The sequence below is a fragment of the Nothobranchius furzeri genome, chromosome 1 (genome assembly GCF_043380555.1).
Source record: "Nothobranchius furzeri strain GRZ-AD chromosome 1, NfurGRZ-RIMD1, whole genome shotgun sequence".
Classification (NCBI taxonomy): Eukaryota; Metazoa; Chordata; class Actinopteri; order Cyprinodontiformes; family Nothobranchiidae; genus Nothobranchius; species Nothobranchius furzeri.
The window spans coordinates 48,364,057-48,386,503 of record NC_091741.1 but is presented as its reverse complement, the minus strand read 5'-3'; the positions used below and the strand labels follow the sequence as shown (position 1 = coordinate 48,386,503).

General features: G+C 41.9%; 2 protein-coding genes across 4 annotated transcripts in view; one reads left to right on the top strand and one right to left on the bottom strand.

Annotated features, from left to right (window-relative positions):
• The window catches only part of wnt5b (wingless-type MMTV integration site family, member 5b), an 89,723-nt gene that overhangs the window by 6,612 nt on the left and 60,664 nt on the right, over positions 1-22,447 (bottom strand). Inside the window, exons 2-4 of one of the 3 annotated variants that reach the window (XM_054739684.2) lie at positions 3,253-3,407; positions 2,616-2,703; positions 2,294-2,453 (exon numbers count right to left, since the gene is read on the bottom strand). In XM_054739684.2, the coding sequence (XP_054595659.1) occupies positions 2,294-2,453; positions 2,616-2,703; positions 3,253-3,365 (361 nt within the window). In that variant the 5' untranslated portion in view covers positions 3,366-3,407. Of the gene's footprint in view, positions 1-2,293; positions 2,454-2,615; positions 2,704-3,252; positions 3,639-22,447 lie in introns of those variants that run through there. The other 2 variants (XM_054739685.2, XM_015958578.3) reach the window with 2 other exon arrangements.
• fbxl14b (F-box and leucine-rich repeat protein 14b) lies at positions 20,623-22,271 on the top strand. Its single transcript, XM_015958591.3, has one exon. The coding sequence runs from the start codon at positions 20,837-20,839 to the stop codon at positions 22,037-22,039; it is 1,203 nt and encodes a 400-aa protein (XP_015814077.1). The 5' UTR covers positions 20,623-20,836; the 3' UTR covers positions 22,040-22,271.

Sequence of the window (22,447 nt, the reverse complement as noted above, 5' to 3'; positions counted from 1 at the left end):
ATTTTACTTCCATAAACATTTTTATGCTGTAGAGCAACACGGGGGACATGCTAGCGCTTATGCTTCACAGCACAAAGGTTGCAGGTTCAAATCCCAGCTGTGGAGTAAGCATGTATGTGTGAGTTTCCCTCCCAATGCTCTGGTTTCCTCCCAGAGAAAAGAAACATGCACGTCAGGTTAATTTGTGTCCCTGTGATGAACCTAAGACACGTCCAAGGTGTCCCCATGTCCTGATTGGGTGAGTGGGGGATTATCAAATACTGTTGTAATAACACTTGCATTATAATGATATTTTTAGAATATCTGGTGCATCTGATAATGGTTTGTGGTTGAATAAGCTGCAGGGGCTAAAGTGTGCTCCTGTCGATGACAAAACCTTAAAAAGCATCTTTTAAAATGGCAATGAACTTCAAACATCGAGAACTGGACACATGTAAAGTTTTGAAAACAAATAACGTGGATTATTTTTAAAATTCTTGTCGAATTGAAACTGTTTTTGTTTCAGCTGCATCAGATGGCATGTATGATGATGTAACGTAAATAATACAAAAAAAGCCTAATAAATAACTGATTTGCTTCTGAAGATTATTTTCTAGGCCAGCTCACAATGTTGTTTTATGAAACTGATAAAAAACATCTTTAAGTACAAGAATCTCCATGTAAATGAGCTGAATACACACTTTAAAGCGCAAGTCACCCCCAAATCAACTATTTTTTTCTGATAAACTATATAAATGCGTGTCTAATCGTGCTGCAGACACGTGTAGTCAATAGTTTTGCACTTTAGTGCATTTTAGTTAAAATTTAAATATTCTGCCTGAAACTGTCAGTGTTGTGCCGTTGTCAGGTAAAAACTCTTCACTGCATTTGAATTTAAATCTGTCACCGCTATTGGCTAAGAGGTATGCTATGATGTAAACTGGTACATTATGATGTCACAATGTCGTGAGTGTGTGTATTTGTTAGTGGCTCCACCCTCTTGGTCTGCTAGGCAACAGCATTTGTTGCATTTTTCAAACATGAAGTGGGAGTGGAGTACGCTTCTTGTAAGGGGTGACTTGCTCTTTAAAAAGGAAGAATAAACGTTTTAGAGTTCACTGAAAAGACAAAAGCAGCGTCCTGAACCTGCTTTGTTTATTAAATCCGGTTTTTATTCCAAAGTTTGTAAAAAACGATCCATAATATTTAAAACCTAAGTTACTATTTGTGGCGTTTCAACATTTTAACTGTTCAGAAATAATTAGAACCCCCCCCCCCCCCCCCCCCCCCCCCCCCCCCCCCGAGACGTGATTGTTTACGCGGGGCAGGAGTCAGCAGCAGCCAAACAGCAGGGCGATTTTATCCGTCAACTTTTGACTTGAGCTTCAGGTTTATGAGACTTTAAAGACGCGACATCAAATAGCAGGTCCGGATCTGCCGGCTCCATGTCAGCTCATCAGCGCATTTCAAAGTACAGCCGCGGGACAATGGAGGGACTCACACCTCCATATAAACCCGAGGACGGAGAGGGACAGAGACGGGAGGGAAAGAGACAGACAGACTGCAACCACCGCGTCTGGCTGCATCTCGCAGCGGATTTCACACATACGTGTTGATGAGACGTTTCCCACACCACCTGCTGGGAATTAGACGCGCTGGATCTGATCCAGGATCAGTTTTATCCAAATTACGTAAAGTTATGAACCGGTTGTAGTTGCGTCTTTACGCGCGACTTCAGTCTGCTCAACTCCACGGATGAGTTTAGTTGATGTCCTTTTCTTTCTGCGCGTGCGCAAAGAAGTTTCTTTTCATAAAGGTAACTGTTACGCAAATTGTCTGAAAATGGATATAAAAACATTTTTCGATTATTAAGTCCCACATTTATGTTTTTAAACAAGTTAATAATTTTAAAACGTGGTCATTTTGTTTTGAGACATGTTGAGGTGCGTTCTCTATTTAATTGTAGCTGATCAGAAAATAAATCCTGAAACTGGAGCTAACTTTGTAAGCAGCTGATAAATTCAGCAGCACAGGGTGTAAATGAACACATTCACTTAGATTTTGTTATCGGACAGGAGGCCTTCTGCAAAACAAGTTCCTTACTTTCTGGAAATGTTATATTTTCATGCAAAAATGGCTAATAAAGCACCATGAACCTTTACCAATTCACTCGTGTGTCTTGGGTTAGATGTCTCATTAGTGTTGATAAACAGAAGATTATGAAGCCATTTGGAGACACTTGTAAAATGACAGCCTCTTCAACACCTTTCAGATTCCCTGATAACATCATGCTCTCACTTGGCTGCCAACTCACCGATGTGCATGACCCGTCCAAACACAGACGTATTGTCCACCGTGCTGCAGTTCCACCGCCTCTGCCTGAACTGGTACTGGCACTCCTTGATGCCCGTCTTGGCTCCATCTCCAATGTAGGTCATGTGATCTTGGTACAGCTGGCACAGCTTCCTCTGACTCTGCAGCCCACACAGCAGCAAAGAAGAGGAAAGATTAGCACAGATTAGTTGGCTCAATACTTTGGTCCCTGCAGGGAGATTCCCACTTTGTTTGACCACTTCAAGTAGATATGGAGCCGGTAGATGAGAAATCACTGCTGTAAGTGTCTGTTTCCTACTCACCTGTGAAAGACCAGAGAGCTGACTGCAGAGAGGCTGAGCTCCAATAATGTACATTTCAGGCCGCTGAATTGGGTTCAGACCGAGGGACCTGAAAAACAGAGGACAGGTAAGTCAGAATTTAAGGCAAAGTGATGCTTAGATAGTGAAAAAGAGCCATGGACAGACTGAGCTCCCAACAGAAGACAAAACTCAGACACAACTTTGTATTTGGGACAGGTGGCCAATAAAACTCAGATAAACAGACTCCTGAGGAGAACAACTCTGCACTCTGCAGCTTCCTTTCCTTTACTCCAAATAACATTTTCGATGCCGCTACAAAGCTGCACACGGTAGTTTCTAAATCAGGAACAAGTGTGTGGTTAATTGGGGCCCCTGGAGGCGCTGCAGCAGGCCGCCATACCATGCCATTTGGAGAAGAGCCAGGATAAATATTGTGACAGGGTCTTCACATTTGTTCCATTCACCTCCAGCGCCTCATCAACGCACCACCACGCGCAACTCCAAACCCCCAAACCGCACAGACGCAAAGGGAAGACTAATCTTCTGTAAATAGACTTTTTTGGGTATCTGGCTGCATGCAATATCTGATCGTTTTATCTGTATTTCATTTCATCATTCAAAGTTTAATTTGACTCACCACCATGAGTTTGCATCCACTAGGAGTTGGGAGCTGCAGGCCAGGAAGACGGCCGCCAGCAACACATGTCGGACAGCACCGGCTCGACTTCTCGGGACAGGGCCGTTCTCCATGATTATCACCTCCAAACAGCCAGCGCAAGGTAGAGCGCTCCTCTGCTGAGACATAAGCGGAAAATAAGCGCGTCCTGCCGGCTGAGAGCGTTTCTTTTAAAGGCCGAAAGCTGCAGCAAGTTTGCGTCCCGTTTATTTTAATTATCCTGTTGGAAACTGAAAAAAGAAATCTGCTCCAATTATCCTTCAGCCTGCGCTGCTTCTTTCTCGTCTTTAAAAAATATTCAATCAAAAATAAAAAGTCGATTCCAGATGTAAATTTGAGCAAGTTCCATTTAAAATTACTCAAAAGTCAATACATCAACTTGTCTAAATCTCACCAAACCCCCCGTGCGTAAAGTGGTTTGGATGTTTTTACGCAAAATGCCCCAAACTTAGAATTCAGCTGCGTTCAAGTTATAAAAAAAATCCATCTTAAATCAAGAAGTGGAGCCAACGTTTCTGTCCTTCCTGTCCCTCCCACGGACTGTCGCTCTGTCTCCTTCACAGTCTTTAAGTTTACACTCCTCCTCTTCTTCACACCCCGCTCCGGAACCTTCTCCCCCTCCTCTCTCTTAAGAAAACAGAAATATCTATCTATCTATCTATCTATCTATCTATCTATCTATCTATCTATCTATCTATCTATCTATCTATCTATCTATCTATCTATCTATCTATCTATCTATCTATCTATCTATCTATCTATCTATCTATCTATCTATCTATCTATCTATCTATCTATCTATCTATCTATCTATCTATCTCGTAATGAGGGGAGGGACATTTAGAAAAACATCATTCAGACCTATACTCGGTTCACGTGGTTCAGATTCCTTTTATTAGCTGAAGTGAATAATTAGTTTGAATACAAGGTGAGTGCCTCAAAATGCCCTAATCCTTCCCTCTTTAGAGTTCTAAAATAAAAGGCAACACACACACACACACACACACACACACACACACACACACACACACACACACACACACACACACACACACACACACACACACACACACACACACACACACACACACACACACACACACACACACGGTCAGGAGTCCTGCAAAGAAGAAAAGGCGTGCTGAAGCGAGCTCTCTCAGTTCATCACCAAGTCCATGAGACAAACTGCAGCCGGCGATCCCGCATAACAGCTCTTTGATCTGACTCACCCCAACCCTCTCTGAAGAGCAGGGGCCTCGTTTTTAAAGCTTATAAAAGATGGGTGCAACTTTAAGCAAGCTCCTGGCCATGTGCTGGCCTGTGTCTTAATTAAAAAAATATACAATTTAATGATGATGCCAACATCTTCAAATGACTTAATTTTGAATTTATCAGGTAAAGCCAACAGCCAAGGGGCAAACTCCACCGGCTCAAGTTAAATTGAAGCCAAAGTGGGTGACACAAATTGCAGTTTCCCTCTCATCCACTAGGGGGATGGCTCCAGAAAGGAGCAAGTTCTCACTGACTCCCATGTTAAAAATGCCAGCTTCACAGCAGGAATAAACAATACACACGTTTACAGCCAGTTACAAAATACATCTTAAGTTCAATAGGTCAATTTTACTGTTACAACTTCACTGAAGTTTTTTTTAACTCACCCGAATAAGAAGTAATTAAAGCTTGAAATTATGAATACCTAGGAGCGTGTCCATTTGATTAGCAGCAGGTGAGCTGTCAGTGCTAGTGCTAGAAGCTTGCTTCAGGGAAGGACTCGTGTTTAAAGTGTTACAGCCAAGAAGGCAGAGGGACCGGTGGCCCTGGTGGCACCAGTGTTCAGCAGCCTTGCTTCAGCTGGCTAAATAAATTACTGTCGACACCAGGAGTTGAACCAGCATCAGGACATGGCTGAACAAGGTGAAGGGCAGTTGCATTAACTGCTAGACTACCAAAGCCACTGTTGTAGGTGTAGGTGCTCATTCCTCACCCCTGCCACGTGGACCTCATTGGATAAACCATGAACCCTGCTCAATGGTCAACTTTCCTGGCGGGCTCACACAGTAGGACAGTGGGAGGGTTAAAATAGCAAGATGGTGCATCTCTCCTCTTGTTATGGCCAGGGAGCCGGGTCGTAACAGGCTCCGATATTCGGTTTGCTAAAGAAAGGAGGACTTGAATGAGGCCCTAAAACCCAGAGGCTGATAAGTGAGGGGTGACTTTGGCTCAAACGTGAAGAACAGAGATATCACAAGTTTAAAACCACACAAGTCAGAGAAATAAGGACAAATATAGATCAGCAACACTAAAATAATCTAAAAGACATTAGAATGTCCTCGTGAAAAGATTTATAATCTAAATGCCTAAAATATGAGTGAAGTAAAAGATGAGAAATCAAATGCAAATGTGATGAATAAAATAATAAGAAGGGATGAAAGAGAAGCAGCCCTCTGAAGTGGAACTAATTCTGTTTTCAAGTTTACATAATAAAATTTTAACTATTCAAAATCTATGTTAGACATCAATTTAGTTTTTAACCACTCATCTATTTTCCTCGGCTCACTCAAGGTTTAGTTAAAGGTAACAGACCCAGGAAGCAGAAAATAAATACAAATCAACACTCTCCTACTCACCTTGGGAGACCCCAAGGCTATAGGATACAAACTACCCCAGAAAATCTCCTTCCAGTGGGATCTGTCCGGAAATACTCCAAAGGGAGGTGAGCAGGAGGCACCCAGTTCAGCTGACTGCCTTTGATGAGGAGGAGCGAACACTCTGCTCTACTCTGAGATGATGAAGTTCAATTTGAGCCCAGCAGCACAGCTGGCCTACCTTTAAGCCACGATCTGCATCTCATGACCAAATACAGATCAATAAATCAAACGGTTTTACCTTTTATCTCTACTCTGACTTTAGATTTCAGAATCAGAATATTTATTATCATTGTAGCAATGAGACATTGTACAACGAAATTAAGGTGCAAGCCTTCCCGTGCAACATAAAAGAAAAACAATATGACTTTATCAATACTACAATCACAACTATATAGAAAGTACGACCATATAAAAGCTATACATAAACTATGACTATAGAAAAACCATGACTATTTAAAATACACATACACTCAACATATTGCACTTGTATTGTAGCTTATCTTTGGCTTGTGCTGGCCTAAAGCCTACAGAATGTAAACATGTGCATGTTTCAATAAACTGTGCACTGGCTCACATCAGAAAGACATCAAACACTTCATCTTTTATACACAGTCTCTTATCAAATGTAGAACAGTCAAATATGGTGAACTACTCTGTCAGATGGGTTTCATTTTTATCCTCCCGTGTTAACCAAACCTAACTCAGTTTGGATGAAAAACAAGAGAGAAAAAACAGAAATTAGGCTTACATTTATAGATCAAATGGTCCATCATACATCCCATCCTGGCGCGATGAAAAAGTAAGCAGGATTAGACGAGCCTGGCCTGCTAGATTCATCCTCTGTTTAATTCTACACAGAGAACATCCAATAAGGACGCGTGTGGCTGGCTGGTCAGGCTAGGATTAGACCATTTTAGATCATTTTGTCAATGCTACTGTTTACATTCTCATACGATTGAGATCTCTTCACTAAAAGTATAATAAACTCATCCAAACCAAACAGAAGTGTTGCATCAACAGTATCACATCTTTTATTTTTAAATACTAAGATGTGTGATGTTCCTGTTGAGACACTAGGAGGAGCAGTTCAGCTGTAAAACTCCCTTCTAGAGAGTGGGGGTGGTGGGGGTGGGGGGTACAGCGAGAAAGGGGAGGGGGGTGGTGTCAGGGCACAGAGGCACAACTTGGACAAAGTAACATGAAGAAAGAGGCGGGAGGGAAGAAAGAGAGGAAGGGAGTGTCCATGTAAAAGGATACGGTGAAACAGAAAGGGGTGGAGGAGGAGGAGGGGGGGACGTCCCTGGAGGATATGAGCAATAGCCATGCAACAGGGAGCAACGCCTGAGAAAGTCGGCAAGCTCTCTGGATTAACACCAGCCTCACTTTTCCTGCCTCCAGTGCCAGACAGCAGCAGCAGCATCCAGCTCTGCCCCTGCAGGGAGAGCAGCTGATGGAGCCGGAGCGGGCGCTCTGAAGCTGCTGGAGCTAAAACACCCAGCATTAATCCTGGAAATGAGTGTCACTGGAAAAATTACTGTTCTTTATTTAAAAAAGAGAAAAACGCGGGGTTCAAGGATATAGGCAGCAAACTACATGAAAGCGTTTCCTGACGTGTTTATTAATAGGAATGATAACTTGTGATAAGCCTCATTCCCTTCAACCGTGTTTCTAATTCCTTCAAAGACAGCTGAAACGGAGTCCACTCGTGATTATTTAAGTACTGTGTGTCTAGATAGGACTCTGGAATTATGATGATCAGCTCCTCAGAAAACTAAAGGTTGCAGAGCTGCACTGTTAACCCTCCCACTGTCCTAAAGGGTGTGACCCCACAAGGAAAGTTGACCATTGAGCAGGACTGATGGTTTATCCCTTGAGGTCCACATGGTAGGGGTGATGTGGTGCTCACTCCTCACCCATTAGGACAGTGGGAGGGTTAAAACATCTTTCACAAATAACGATTTACAAAATAAATAAAAACCCTTTGTCATTTGTGTTTCTAAAACTTTTGGAAAACACAAACTAATTTTTGAAAATGTTTAAAATTAAAATTTTCCAACTGAAACTTTATTTGTGATCAGAGGGTTTCATACTCAATCAGGGCTGTTTTTTCATCTACTTAATTCTGGTTTTCAGAACAAACATGTCTCCAGATTTCCAGTCTTTTTATAAAACAGTTTATTTTTTATGAGCCTGTTTCATCGTTTAATTATCAACTTTTAACTTCACCTTTAGGCAGAATTTTATAACATTTAAAAACAGAGAATGAAATTCAGAACAGAAACAGAGAAATCACAGATAGATAAACCACTCGTCATTTCTTTTAAATGCCAGAAAACAGAGTCCATAAAGTAGAATTCACTTCCCACAACCTCGCTTTGGGATGGAAACCAGCAAAACCAGCTCTGCCGAAACTGGACAAACCTAAAGGGACCATGAAGTCCAACACCAATCTGCAGCAACCAAAAGGCAGAAAACAAAATATTTAGCACCAAACCACCTCCTAACCACTCAGTCGCTTTCTCCCATCACTCGTTTTTTATTCACATCTATTAATCATAAACACACATGCCGCAACAAACGGCCAAGCGCAGCAGCCGGAGGGGGAATCTGCAGCTTGCATGGTCCCATCTCCATCACACACCCTGAGGGACGAGCAGCCGGACACGAGCAGCCCTGGGCTTCAAATCTGCCTCTTTGTTTTTCCGTGCACACGCGTGGCTGCATGCACGATAGGCTATGGAAACCCCTCCTGTTTCAATTTGTGTTGCATCCTTCATCGCTTCTTTCCACCTTGTTTCTCCTGTTCTCCCCCTCTTCCTCTCCTCCTCCTCTCTCTCCTGGCTTGGTCACGCCTGCTCTCCCCTCTCCTTCTGCTGCTCTCAGACTCTGTCCATCTCCCTCCTCCTCGTCTCCATCCATCCTTGTGTCAGCTGGCAGAAGATGAGTCATGCCTCTAGCTTCGAGGTGAAAACTCTCCCTCTTTCCCTCTAAACATGCCCCCTCTGTACCTCTTTCTGCATCCCCGATTCACTCTTTCTTACACTTCTTCCAGCTTTTGTCTCACCATCTGTTTCCCTGCATCCCTCTGCCATTTTCCATCACTCCACTGATCATTTATTTTTTCATTTCTTCCTAAAAATGCACATCTATGTGCAAAAGTTTTAAACCAGCTGTCATTTCTTTATGTTCTAAAGAGCAAGATGGTCTTGTTATTGTTCCTCAAGGCTTTTCAAACTCTTTTCAGGATTTCAGCTGCTTGTTCTCTCTCCGTCCAGCCCTTACCCAGCCATAACAGCATTCCTGCATTTGAGGAATCTGGACAAATCGGACATAACAAGATTTTCCAGGCCTTAAGCCAGATAAAGACAAAGAGCTTGTTGCTGCATTTGCTTACATGTTTGATTTTTGAATATCATTTGCTTTTCTACAGCAGAATTCAGATCAAAGGCGATTTTAGCTGTCTTGCATCAATCTACTGTGTCACAGACGCTGTGTCAGTTCTACTTCTAGGAATATATATACACACATACAGTGTGTATATATGAAAATGAAAGAAAAAATCCACAATGGTCACAAACATTACATAAATCTGACACAAGTAGTAATTAATGAAAATTACATGAAATTTAACCAATGAAATCAGACATTGCCTTTCAGAAATGCTTCAACAGAATAAAAAAAATAGTCAGAGGACAGCTGTTGTGGTTGACGTGGCAATACCAAGTGATAAATGCCCCGCAACTGTATAGCGCCTTTCAGTCAGAGGACTCCAAAGTGCTTTACAGTACAGTGTATCATTCATCCACTCCCACACACAATCACATGCTGATGGTGATGAGCTACATTGTAGCCACAGCTGCCCTGGGGCACACTGATGGAGGCACAGGTGGCACCGGTCCCTCTGACCACCACCAGCAGTCAAGAGTTCTCTATCCAGAGCTGGGATCGAACCTGCAACCTAATTTGTATGTTTTTGATTAGTTCTTAGTAATAAAGTACATTAACAAATGTTTCAAAGCGGGTTCTTAGATGGGTGTTCTGTTAGATGTTGACACAAAACTGATTTGGTCATTTAATTTAAAAACCTGACCCGTTTAAATAATAACAACCTAAATGGTAAAATTAGAGGTGGGACTTGATTAAAGTATAATCTAATTCATTGGAGGCTTTGTAATTAATTAATCTGGATGAAGACATTTCGCCCCCAAGCATTGTTTTTATTAAAAATAATGTCTTCCTCCAATAATGCCTTAATGGGTGTATTTCTGTAACCACAAGGTCCAAATGATTACTTTGGTCTCAAGGGGTAAATATTTAACAGGTTATTATTTTACAATTAATTAATCATAATCAACGTGTTCAATTCCCACCCCCATTAAAATATTTAATTTCCTTCTAAAAAACATCAAACATCAAATAAGTTAGCAAACCAGATTTTGATGCTGTAGCAGTAAATAGATGGAAATATTTTTGCCAGGGAATTTTATTTAAAAAAATGAAATAAAAACTTTTAAACTGATGAATGATGGGTGAGCCAGACAACCAACATAGGCTTTGTGTTGACATTTGTTTAGAAGGCCACCAGATCCGTCTGAACTTGTAGCTTAATGATTTTAAAAAAAGCCGTATTTCCTGGAGACTCAATGAAAGTATATTTGTGTTTTCTCATATCACCTAACTTTGAGTCAGAATTTTGGCCAGGCTTGTCAGTGTGATCACAAACATGCAGACAGATCAGAGCTGAACTCAAATGGATCTAGAAACAAAATTATTATTCCAACATGAGCGAACTCATTTAAAAAAGGAGAGGGAAAGAACAACACAATTAAAATACACATCCAGGGAGCTATTGCGCCAAACAGGCTGAGAAAACCCACAGCAGCACACAAGGAGCATGTCTAAAGCAGACGGCATTATCAGCAGCAAAGTATAACGACTTTTACAGCAGCCTGATTCCCTTTAGCACATCACTAAACAACAGCTGGGCCTCCCCTGAGAGGAAGCCATTCATCATTAATACACCTGAGCATTTCCTGTTCCAGTAAAAAAGCTGCAATGAGAGCCTGGACAGGTGAGGAATTCTCAAGGGTGGAGTCAAGGTTTAGAAGAGTAAAAAAAAAAAAAAAAAACACCAAGCGACACAGAAATACCTAAAGTGTGTCAAGAGAACATCATGGAAATAAAACACTTACTGGCTGTGTTTTGTATCTGACTGGGACCGTGTGAGGGCTGATTGGTGAGATGGTGGTCAGCTTTGTTTCTGAAACCCTAGTTGACTCTCTAGTACAGAGTTTGCATGTTTTCCCTGCCCACAATTGTGTTTGCACTCAACAAAATTCCTTACAAAAACTGAAGGATCGTAAAGGAAGAAAGTGAACCAAATTCATGCCCATAAGGGATTTTTGAACCAAAACATGTCACAATTCAGTTATCTTGTATTTATTAGGTTATTTTGTGCCTTTAGGAGCATTTATTGTGCCAAATAAAAAAAAATTCCGGTGTAAGCTGCTTTTGTATTTGGATCACACCGACTGGCTTAAACACTGAATCCCACCTAAAATTGGACTTTAATACCAATTGGCAGCACATACAGTGAGTCACTTCTGTGCTTTTCCTTTTATTTATCTAAGAAATGTCTGAAAATGCTTACTGTTCGTTTTGATTAATATTTCTTGGATTTTTTTGTCAGCCACTTTCTTGAAATTTTTGCCAAACTTAACATAAATTTACATTCTTCACTGAAACCTTTTTGTTGTCTTCCATTTTGAGCATCCAAGCCACTGAAACATGAATAAATAACTGGATTCGTATGGAACAGACGCAATCTCGTGGATTATGATCTGTCTTAGAAGAGGATTCAGTTGTTTCTTCTTGCTTGAATTGATCTGAAGTTGAGGGATCTTGCAAAATTAAGCATTAAAAACTTGTATTTGCTAACATCACTGACCTGCTGAGTGTGGCTCTGAATCTGAAAATTAGTGTTTACCACCTTCATGGCTCCACGCACACAGACAGAGAGATCGAATAATTCCAGCCAGGTTTGCACGCAAACATGCACGCATGCACACAGACACACACAATAAAATGCAGCCTTTTCATGCCAACAGATGACAGAGTGCATTGAGAAAATGCCAAAATGCTGAGTATTGAGGGAGAGAGAGTGTTCACGGCTGAAAAATCTCCTATGTCAGACTGCAGAGCTGGCAGAAATGACAAGCATTGTTGAGAGAGCTCTCTCTCTCTCTCTCTCTCTCTCTCTCTCTCTCTCTCTCTCTCTCTCTCTCTCTCTCTCTCTCTCTCTCTCTCTCTCTCTCTCTCTCTCTCTCTCTCTCTCTCTCTCTCTCTCTCTCTCTCTCTCTCTCTCTCTCTCTCTCTCTCTCTCTCTCTCTCTCTCTCTCTCTCTCTCTCTCTCTCTCTCTCTCTCTCTCTCTCTCTCTCTCTCTCTCTCTCTCACACACACACACACACACACACACACACACACACACACACACACACACACACACGAATGTGCTGCCTTTGAGGTGGAGACAGGAGCACAGATGAGCTGATGAAGTGAGAGAAGAGAAAGCGAACAAAAAGAAAGAAAGATCTGTGGAAATGTGAGAAGTGCATCTCATTGCACTGACCCGCTGCTTTCTCCTCCACCTTTCCTTCTGTTTCAGAGCCTCCCACTAAGTGTTTCTATAATTTCCTTGACTTGTAACTCTCAGTTTGAAGACGCATGCTTTTCTCTCTCTATATGGAACTGTACATGCTTGGTTTGATCAGAAAAAATACATCATGTTGGTGGTCATGATTTCATCACATAGAGTCCCATCAGTCATCATCACACACTGGTGAAATTCATCTCCGTATCCGACCCATCCCCGTGGGGAGTGGTGAGGTGCAGCTGTGGCCGTGCTCCTGCTACTCCTTAAAGCTGGGTGTCAAGCAGGGAGGCATCGGGTCCCAGTTTGAAATCTTTGGTATGACCCGACCGGGATTTGAACCCCGATCTCCTAGTCCCAGGGCGGACACGCTGGTGACAACATAACATTCTCATTAAAAGAAAAAGTCTTCACAAAATGCAACTTTAATTCATTTATTATTTGTGCCATTCCCGCAATAACACAGAAACATATATGTCTGCTGTTTCAATGCAGATAAGCAACACATGAAGAACAAAAGAGGCGGAGCACTCTGTTCCAAACCGAAGCAATAGTCATCTGATAAATAAAATCATAATTAATTGCTTTAAAGTTTGTGTTTTTAAACAATGACATGACACAGAAAGGGAAGTTAGCACTTTCCTGACACCTGCTGCTTTTTGGAAGGTGTGTGTCCCGTCACATCTGGAGTAAAATAAAATCATTTCATTAAAAGAACTGCAAACACAGTGGCGGTAGTGTGATGGTCTGGGGCTATCTTGCTGTTGTTGGACCTGGACCACTTGCTGTAATTCAAAGCTCCCAGTCACATGACCAGTTTGTTAAAGACCGCTTAGAGGGAAATTAGTCATAAAAACAAGAATTATGAGAATAATCTTAAGGTTTAATGAACCTGTGATCCACGTGCTACCTGGGGACATCTCTCTCTAAGCTCCATTTCGGTGACATCTGTGTGAATCTGGCAGAGAACCCCCCGCCCTACACCAGCTCCAGGATGAATGCTTTTTCAACTACAGAAACCAACAAAAGGTATTTTAGATCTAGACTCTTAAACTTTACAGACTGTGTAAACGACTGTGGATGAGACCACTGGCTGATAAAACGAGTTTATGTGCTGAAGTCCATCTGTTGAAGTTCAAGAGAACTTTTTTCTGTGACAGTTTAATAAGTGCTACACAAAATCTGGCATATAAGAGATATTTACTGGGTCTGTCTCACAGATTTCCTCAACCACACATTTGAACAATATCAAAAGAAGCAATATTGTCTGACACCCTCCAATTTGACTGAATTAAAACAACAAAAACCAGATGGCAAATCCAAAGGGTACAAATGAAGCAAATGGACGTCTTTGGTTTCTTGAAGATCTTTTGCTTCTCATCCGAGGAACTTTGTCAATGCTGGCTGGAAAATGGGAGCGACAAGCCTATAAACTGTAGTTGTCTTTTGTTGCTTAATAAGCTGAAACTACACATGAATACCTTTGAACTCTTTGAATTACCAACACCTGGATGAGAACCTTCACCAGTATATTGCCTTATTCTTCAGGAAAGACTCTTGGAGTAGTAAGGGAGTATGAGAGGACATCAAGGAAGCTTGCAGACTACAGGAATCACCTCCATTTTTACCTGAGAGTATTCATAGCTAGCTTCTGCTCGTTAAACAACAATAGAAAGAAAGAAAGAAAACAAACTTTTATATATATTTATTTATTCAAGATAAAAATCACAAGGCACACCACAAACAAAAAATAAATTATAAACAATTAAAGCATAAAAAAGATGTCAAAAGTGATTAAAATATGTTTAAAATGAGAAAAATAAATGTGATAAAAAATAATAATGTATAAGGGAGAGAGAAAATGAATAGGAATGAGGGAAATCAGTGGATCGCAGGGAAAGGCGGAATAAGTAGAACAAGCTGAATAAGGAGAGGGCGATGATGAAGGTCACACAAAAGCCAGCCTGAACAGGTGAGTTTTCAGCTGCTTTTTAAAGGAGACCACTGAGCCCACTGATCTCAGGCTCAGGGGGACAGAGGTCCAGAGTCAATAGATAAATGTCAATAGACAGCTACAGTTTAAAAGCTGTAATATTTCAGTCAGAAATGTCAAAGCTCCTTGGATGAGAATGAAAAACTTTCAAGAAACCAAAGAAGTCCAGTTGCCTTCATTTGATCCCTTTGGATTACCATGACCTGCATGACCGAGAACCTTCACCAGCATATCTTTTTCACAGCATCAAATGTCTATTAATTTTATAGTTTCTTTAAAATATCTAAGAAAAAAAAAGATTCTAAAGAATTTTAACTCAACTATAAATTTGGACAACAAGACCCTTGAAATGACATCGTTGTTTGCAGCCTTCATGCATTTTTTGTGATATGAACCAAGATCTATGAATCTGATCTCAGACAGCTGCTCTCTCATGTAGCAGCAGAGTAGGATCACATAAATACAGAGAATAAGTCGGTAATAAGAGGAGCTGAGAACTTTTGAGGGCAGATTCCTAACACACACACACACACACACACACACACACACACACACACACACACACACACACACACGCTGCATAGGTGAAACCCTGGTGGAGCACGGAAACACCTGAGGGAACATTAAAGATTCATGGAGTACAGTGTACAGTGAGCAGCTTGTGTGGGTGCAAGCTGAGGGCGCTCAGGTCGGCCTATCGTTCTGCTCTTCCCTTCACAAGCTTCTGTGTGCATGCAGACTTTACTGTTTGTCTGTTTGACACAGAAAAGAAAGAACCTACACAGTCATGATAATATCCAGTCAGGAAGGTGTCGACCTTCGGGGGAACGCGTTGACACATGCCCACGTAACCTTGGCAACCAGCAACCGCTGCGGGTGCAGATGAAGCGCGTTGTTGAGGCGAGCAATTATCCTGTTAGAGCCCTCCTCTGAATTATCAAGCGCAGACATATGACGTTATACAAGCATCACAAAAAAAAACAACCACACACACACACACACACACACACACACACACACACACACACGAGTAGAAACTTAAAAGATTGTGTAAAACACCTCAGGGATCTCTCTCTCTCTCTCTCTCTCTCTCTCTCTCTCTCTCTCTCTCTCTCTCTCTCTCTCTCTCTCTCTCTCTCTCTCTCTCTCTCTCTCTCTCTCTCTCTCTCTCTCTCTCTCTCTCTCTCTCTCTCTCTCTCTCTCTCTCTCTCTCTCTCTCTCTCTCTCTCTCTCTCTCTCTCTCTCTCACACACACACACACCTGCCAAATCCGGGCATCACACTCTCACCTCTGTTTCAACATCCCTCGTCTTCTTTCCTCCCTTCCAGCGTATTTCCGAAACCTAAATTTAACACACTGATGCATTCTCCTCTTTCCTCCACTTCTGCTGACCCATTCTCTCACTTTTCCTCCTCTCTCCATCATCCATCCATATCTCTTCAGCTCCTCTCTCTCTCTGTGTGAGAACTAGCTGGGGCCCAGCGGGGTTTTTAAGAGGGGTATGACACACACACACACACACACACACACACACACACACACACACACACACACACACACACACACACACACACACACACACACACACACACACACACACACACACAGTGCTGGAGGAGGCTTAGCTCACCATGTGGAGGTCTTTCTGCTTGTGTACTCTCCTCTGAAGCATTTAATCATGTTTGTGTTAGCTCGTCTTTATTTGATATCTTTTCTGTGATTATCGTTTGGCAGAGATGAAAAATGGAAAAATCAGCCGACAGCAGGAGCGCACAGAGATCGTTTGCTGATATATTTGTACCGAAAACTGAGTCTGGGTTGCTGATTTAAGACCTCTGGTTGGGTTTTAATTTCTGTTTGCACATTTAAATTTGCAAAGATAACTTCTTCAAAATACTTGTCGATAGAAATCGTCCTCTGGTAGAACACTGAGGTCGGGCAAAATAAAATATAATTTTTCACTGCATTTGTTTTCATCTGTTAAATCCCAGACGTTTGAGGCCTGACTATGGTTTAGCCACACTCTGCTGGGAGCAGGCATAAATCTCCCATCCTGTTTCTAACTCAAGGTGTTTGCTCTATCATTATAAAGCTTGGTATTCATGTCAGGACTGCTATTTTGAAAATGCATGATGCACTCTGTGCCTGAATACCAAGGACATAGGTGTTGGCAGCCACAAGGGATGGTGCAGTTAACTGCTTTGTTTTTGCCCTTGATGAAGGCACAGACCATAAGTTAAAAAGAAAAGTGAGATGTCACGGATGCTCTGCATTTGCGAATGCAGCTTCACTGAAACTCAGGTCCTAACATCCAGATGAAAAATAATTAAAGTATCAGACTCTTGTTATGGATCCATGCTAAACCGATCTGTTATGTAATATCAGGAGTTTATTAATAGGAGTTTATTAATAGGAGTTTATTAATAGGACAAGTTCTTCATAGCATAAACATTTTCAAAAAATAGGCTGTTTGAGCCTATAGATTATGAAAACCCTTCAATACCTTCAGAATTATGAGAATAAATAAAAGTCTAATGAGTCTTCAGAAAGTGTCTTAGTGACAAAGGACATTTCGATAAATTTATGTTTAAGATGAATTTCTTTAAAGGCATACTTTGCAACTTTTTCATGTCTTCATTCATTTTCATGAGCCAGTATGTGCCAAAATGACCCTTTACAGGGTTAATGAAATGTCACTCAGACCCCCACTGCCCCCTGTGGTCACAATATCACACTTGCAACTTCAGAGTGTCAGTCCGGTCCCTGTTGTACTTAAAGTTAGAATATGGAACATTTTAATAAAAAACTATATTTTTAAAAAGTAATACTTCCATGAGGCGTTTAAAGGTGTGCAGAATGAATGTACAGTTTCTCTTTTAAGAGCTATATTTTTTTGCCAGGCATGACACTGGGTTTACTTTTACATCTACCTGCCACTAGAGGGCACCATTGCACTAAAAAGTCTGCTCAGCAAGGCAAGGATGGGACTGTGTAAAATGGCAAAACTGACAAGTCAAGCAGTTGATTCTGAGCCCACAAGATGTTCTAACTATAAACAATGTTAAAATAAACTGATGAGTAGAAATGCATGTTTCCTGCATGTTTTAGATCACTCCTGTGGAAACTAATGAAGGCTGAGGAGACATTTTAGCAGTTAGATAAAGGTGTTGAACGCACAGAGATGAGAGGAGTTTTACTTTCATTTTTACTAACAGAAACTAGGGGGTGAAAGCCCAAACTGTTTAGAATTCCTTTAAATATAAACCGTATGACTTTTTAAAAATGGTGCTCTGAATGGAGTCTTTATCATCTGTAATCTGGAGGATGAGGAGTATTCCAAACATTTTTTTACATTTTTAATCATCAGATCATCTGACATTTGTTTTACAGTCTAAAATTAGCTCAGGCTCAGAGTAACTTTGTATTCACTTTCAGTTTGAAGCAAGTTTGTTAAAATGCTTTTTATTTTAGAATGTTTATACCCCAACTTTTCATAAAATGTATTTCTGGTATTAAATGTGTGGTTGATTAAAAAAACATTCTTTAATGAATATTTCTGATTATAATTAGTCACTCTAAGGGTTTTATGCAGGCTGAACATGAAAATATTCCCCTACACCTATCTCCTGTGTTAGGTCCTGCATGGTAGAAAATAGATGGTCAAATGTTAGGATTTGAAAATCCTCACACTGTGATGTCGCACTGTGAATTTGCATTCACTGCCTCACCCATCTAGGCTTGCAGCTGCCCACAGAAAGTTTTTTTTTTGCAGCAAGGAGAGTGAGTGGAGAGTGGGTTGGCGATAGTGACTTTGAAACATGGCTGAGCGTGTTCTGTTAGCCAGTCAGAAACAAGATGTGTGCATATCATTAATAACAATGAGCAATCCTGCTGTTTTCAGCCCACCTCTGCACCAGCAAACTTCATCTCAGAACAGGAGCATCGTAGCTTTTTTTAAATGACTCATAAGGCATTGATTTACACTAAACAACACTGCAAATATAAATAAATGAGTAAACCACACCTTTAAATTCTGCCTTTAAAATAATTTGCAGGTTCTAATATTTAGCAAAGCATTTCACATTATGAAAATATTTAATTCTGATTTACATTTTATACAAAGACAAAATTATTTTGACAAGGTCATTTTGAAGCACATCAACAACTCTATTGTGTACAGGTTTTGCGTTAGGAACAACCGAGGGAATGAGCGAGTAAAGTGGAAGAAGGAGAGTTGCTGTGGGTTTTGCACGACTGTCTATCTCGTGTAAAGATGACTGTCTCTGTAGCTTCTCTCCCGCTCCTGTGATCGCTATTCCTCATATAAGACCCTCGTTCTCAAACGCTCATTTTCCATCTTTTCTCCTTCCAAACCACGTGCAATACTATCTTCCAAATGCATTTCTGAATAATTATGTCCCTCTGACAGAAGAAAACAACAGTTAGCTAATAGTAATAAACTCATCCTTACACAGACATTGTTTCCTGTTTTCATGTGTGCACAATCTAATGAAATGGATGTATGGTGTACACATTTGCACAAGTAAACCCGTGAGAGAGAAGGTAAAAAGTGTTTTATGTGCTTTTTATTTTGCTGCAATGAAAAGAGGTCCCCTTTCATCAGCTGAGACCAAAATGACTATTATTAGTTGAGTATTAAAACGTAAGTGTTGCCAGATGTCTTTTACAATTATTGGTTAGTGTGTGTGGCTCCTTATGAGCAACCCAAGATATAAATGTTTTATTTTGTACTTGTTGCCCAATCAAATTTTATGACCCTGTCACACGAAATGTATGTTGTTTGTGTACTGTTTGGTTGTTAAGCTGTTATTACTGTGTGTGTGTGTGTGTGTGTGTGTGTGTGTGTGTGTGTGTGTGTGTGTGTGTGTGTGTGTGTGTGTGTGTGTGTGTGTGTGTGTGTGTGGTGGGTCCTGACTGTTGGTAACTGTGCCAAATACAGCACAGATAAAACATGCTTAAGTTAATTAAAAGTGGATTTAAAAGCAAATTTTGTTTGTGTTTGCTTCCGGATTAGCAGCTATGGTTAATTCTTTTTTTCACATTTGATTTAATTAAATGTTTTTTGAAAGTGAAACTTTATCAGTTTTCCAAATGAGTGAGAAGAAAAAAGGGTAGGAACAGTCCTGGGACTGAAACAAAGAACGGTGTTTCTGGACCGTTTAGGAAACGTTTACCCGCCTTTTCCAAAATAACAAAAACAAAACCAAAAAAGCGGCATTTTCACAGCGAGAGAGAGAGGACTAAAAACGGGTTGTTGTGTTGACTTGTCAGAGTTTCTTGTGTGGTCCACTCAAAGGGTTAAAACCCAAAGTGAACTGAATTGTAAGAAGTTGGTTTCCAAGGGAAACTGTTCGCACCGTTCCAGCTGAGGCGGGATGTACCAACTGCGTGACACGGAGGGGATAGGGGTGAACCGAAACAGCCACCAGTCCATTAATCACTTTATCGCTTCATAAACACCCAGAGTGATATATTAATGCAATAAAAAAGGCATAATAAGTCAAATTCAAAGTTTAAAAGCCATACAATATGGTGTAGAGTAAGGGACTTAGACGTTTCCACTTGGCTGGACCCCTCTCGAGCAGCCGGAGTGCCGGGGTTCCTGCCAAGTCGGTTTGAAAAGAGCAGACAAAGGCTTAGAGACCCGGACGCCCCTCTCTCTGCCTCTCACTCCGGCTTTTTCTTCTCTCCTGTCATGGAGCTGTTTGGTAACCGGCGGCGCTAGGAGTGCTGTTTTTGTCTTTACTTTCTCGCTCTGAAATGTACGACCGTCTGGATCCCCGCTCGGCAGCGAGAGGAAGGCTTTTAGTGTGTTTAATACGAGGAAGCGTCGTCTGAGAGGGAGAGAGGGGGAAGGATTGACGCCTTTTCCTCCTCTCCTCCTCCTCCTTCCTTTCGCCCCCTCTCCTGCTCCTTTTTTTGGCGGATTGTGGGGTTGAGGCAGGAGTAACGCGTCTCATTTTTTGTTTATTTTATTCTTTTTTAGTACGTCTTAGTTCTGCTGCGCAACCAGAGCGGATCACGTGGCACCGGAGAGTTGGATCGATTTTGCACAGTTCTGTGTGAGCGAAAAAAGAGAGAAACCCTCAACTGTTATTTCTTTACTACTTTTTGATAACTGGGACTGTTGGTACTTTTGTGACTGCAGCAGCAGGAGGTGCAGGAGCGGGTCCATTTCTCAGCCTTGGAGGTGTGGAGTATTGATTCTTATATGCCTGGGCTTTGAAAAACAATGGAGACGCACATTTCGTGCCTCTTCCCGGAAATTTTAGCTATGATTTTCAGTTATCTGGACGTGAGGGACAAAGGCAGGGTTGCCCAAGTATGTATCGCTTGGAGGGATGCATCCTACCACAAGTCCGTGTGGAGGGGGGTTGAAGCCAAGCTGCACCTCCGCAGGGCTAATCCATCCTTGTTCCCCAGCCTTCAGGCCAGGGGCATCCGGAGGGTCCAGATCCTGTCTCTGCGCCGCAGCCTCAGCTATGTCATCCAAGGAATGCCTAACATCGAGTCCCTGAATCTGTCCGGCTGCTACAACCTCACAGATAACGGACTGGGCCATGCATTTGTGCAGGAGATCCCATCGCTGAGGGTTTTGAACCTGAGTCTTTGCAAGCAGATCACAGACTCCAGCTTGGGTCGGATTGCCCAGTATCTGAAAAACCTGGAGGTGCTGGAGCTTGGTGGCTGCAGCAACATCACCAACACTGGGCTTCTGCTGACAGCCTGGGGCCTCCACAGGCTTAAGAGCCTCAATCTGAGGTCCTGCAGGCATGTCTCAGATGTGGGGATTGGACATTTGGCGGGTATGACCCGTAGCGCAGCAGAGGGCTGCCTGAACCTGGAGTACCTGACTCTCCAAGACTGTCAGAAACTGACAGACCTGTCACTTAAACACATTTCCAAAGGACTGGCCAAGCTGCGGGTGCTGAACCTGAGCTTCTGTGGGGGGATCTCAGACGCTGGGATGATCCACCTCTCCCACATGACCTCCCTGTGGAACCTCAACCTTCGCTCCTGTGACAACATCAGTGACACGGGGACTATGCACCTTGCCATGGGCACCCTCAGGCTCTCTGGGCTTGATGTTTCCTTCTGTGACAAGATCGGGGACCAGACCCTGGCTTACATAGCCCAGGGGCTGTACCAGCTCAAATCCCTGTCCCTGTGCTCATGTCACATCTCCGACGATGGAATCAACCGGATGGTGAGGCAAATGCACGAGCTGAGAACCCTGAACATTGGCCAGTGTGTGCGCATCACAGACAAAGGGCTGGAGCTCATAGCGGACCACCTGACCCAGCTGGTGGGCATCGACCTGTATGGATGTACCAAGATCACCAAGAGGGGACTGGAGAGGATCACACAGCTCCCCTGCCTTAAAGTGTTGAACCTGGGACTCTGGCAGATGACAGAGAGTGAGAAAGTGAGGTGATTGGAAGTGTGTTTTATGGTTGTGTGTGTGTTTTTGACTTTTTTTGTGAGAGAGGTAACACAAGCAGAGGGGTCTGGGTAGAACAGCGTTTGAGTTTTTTATCCTCCTGTGTTACGTGACCTTTCATGTGACTAGGATTTTACTTTTCTGTTTGCCTTGCAGGATTGAAGTTTATATCAGTGATATACTAAAACGGCCTGCATCGTGAAAAGCAATTAAAACCGTTTTTGTTTCAGGCTCACAAGGATTTCTGTTAACAAATGTTTTGGTTTCATCTCAAGTTGTATTATCTGGTGAAATCTGACTGGACTGAAGTAACCTATGAAGCAAAGCGGTTAATTTTTCAGTTATCATTTATGCTAATAGAACACTTTTCATATCTTGACGTTTCCACAAACGTCTAAAAAG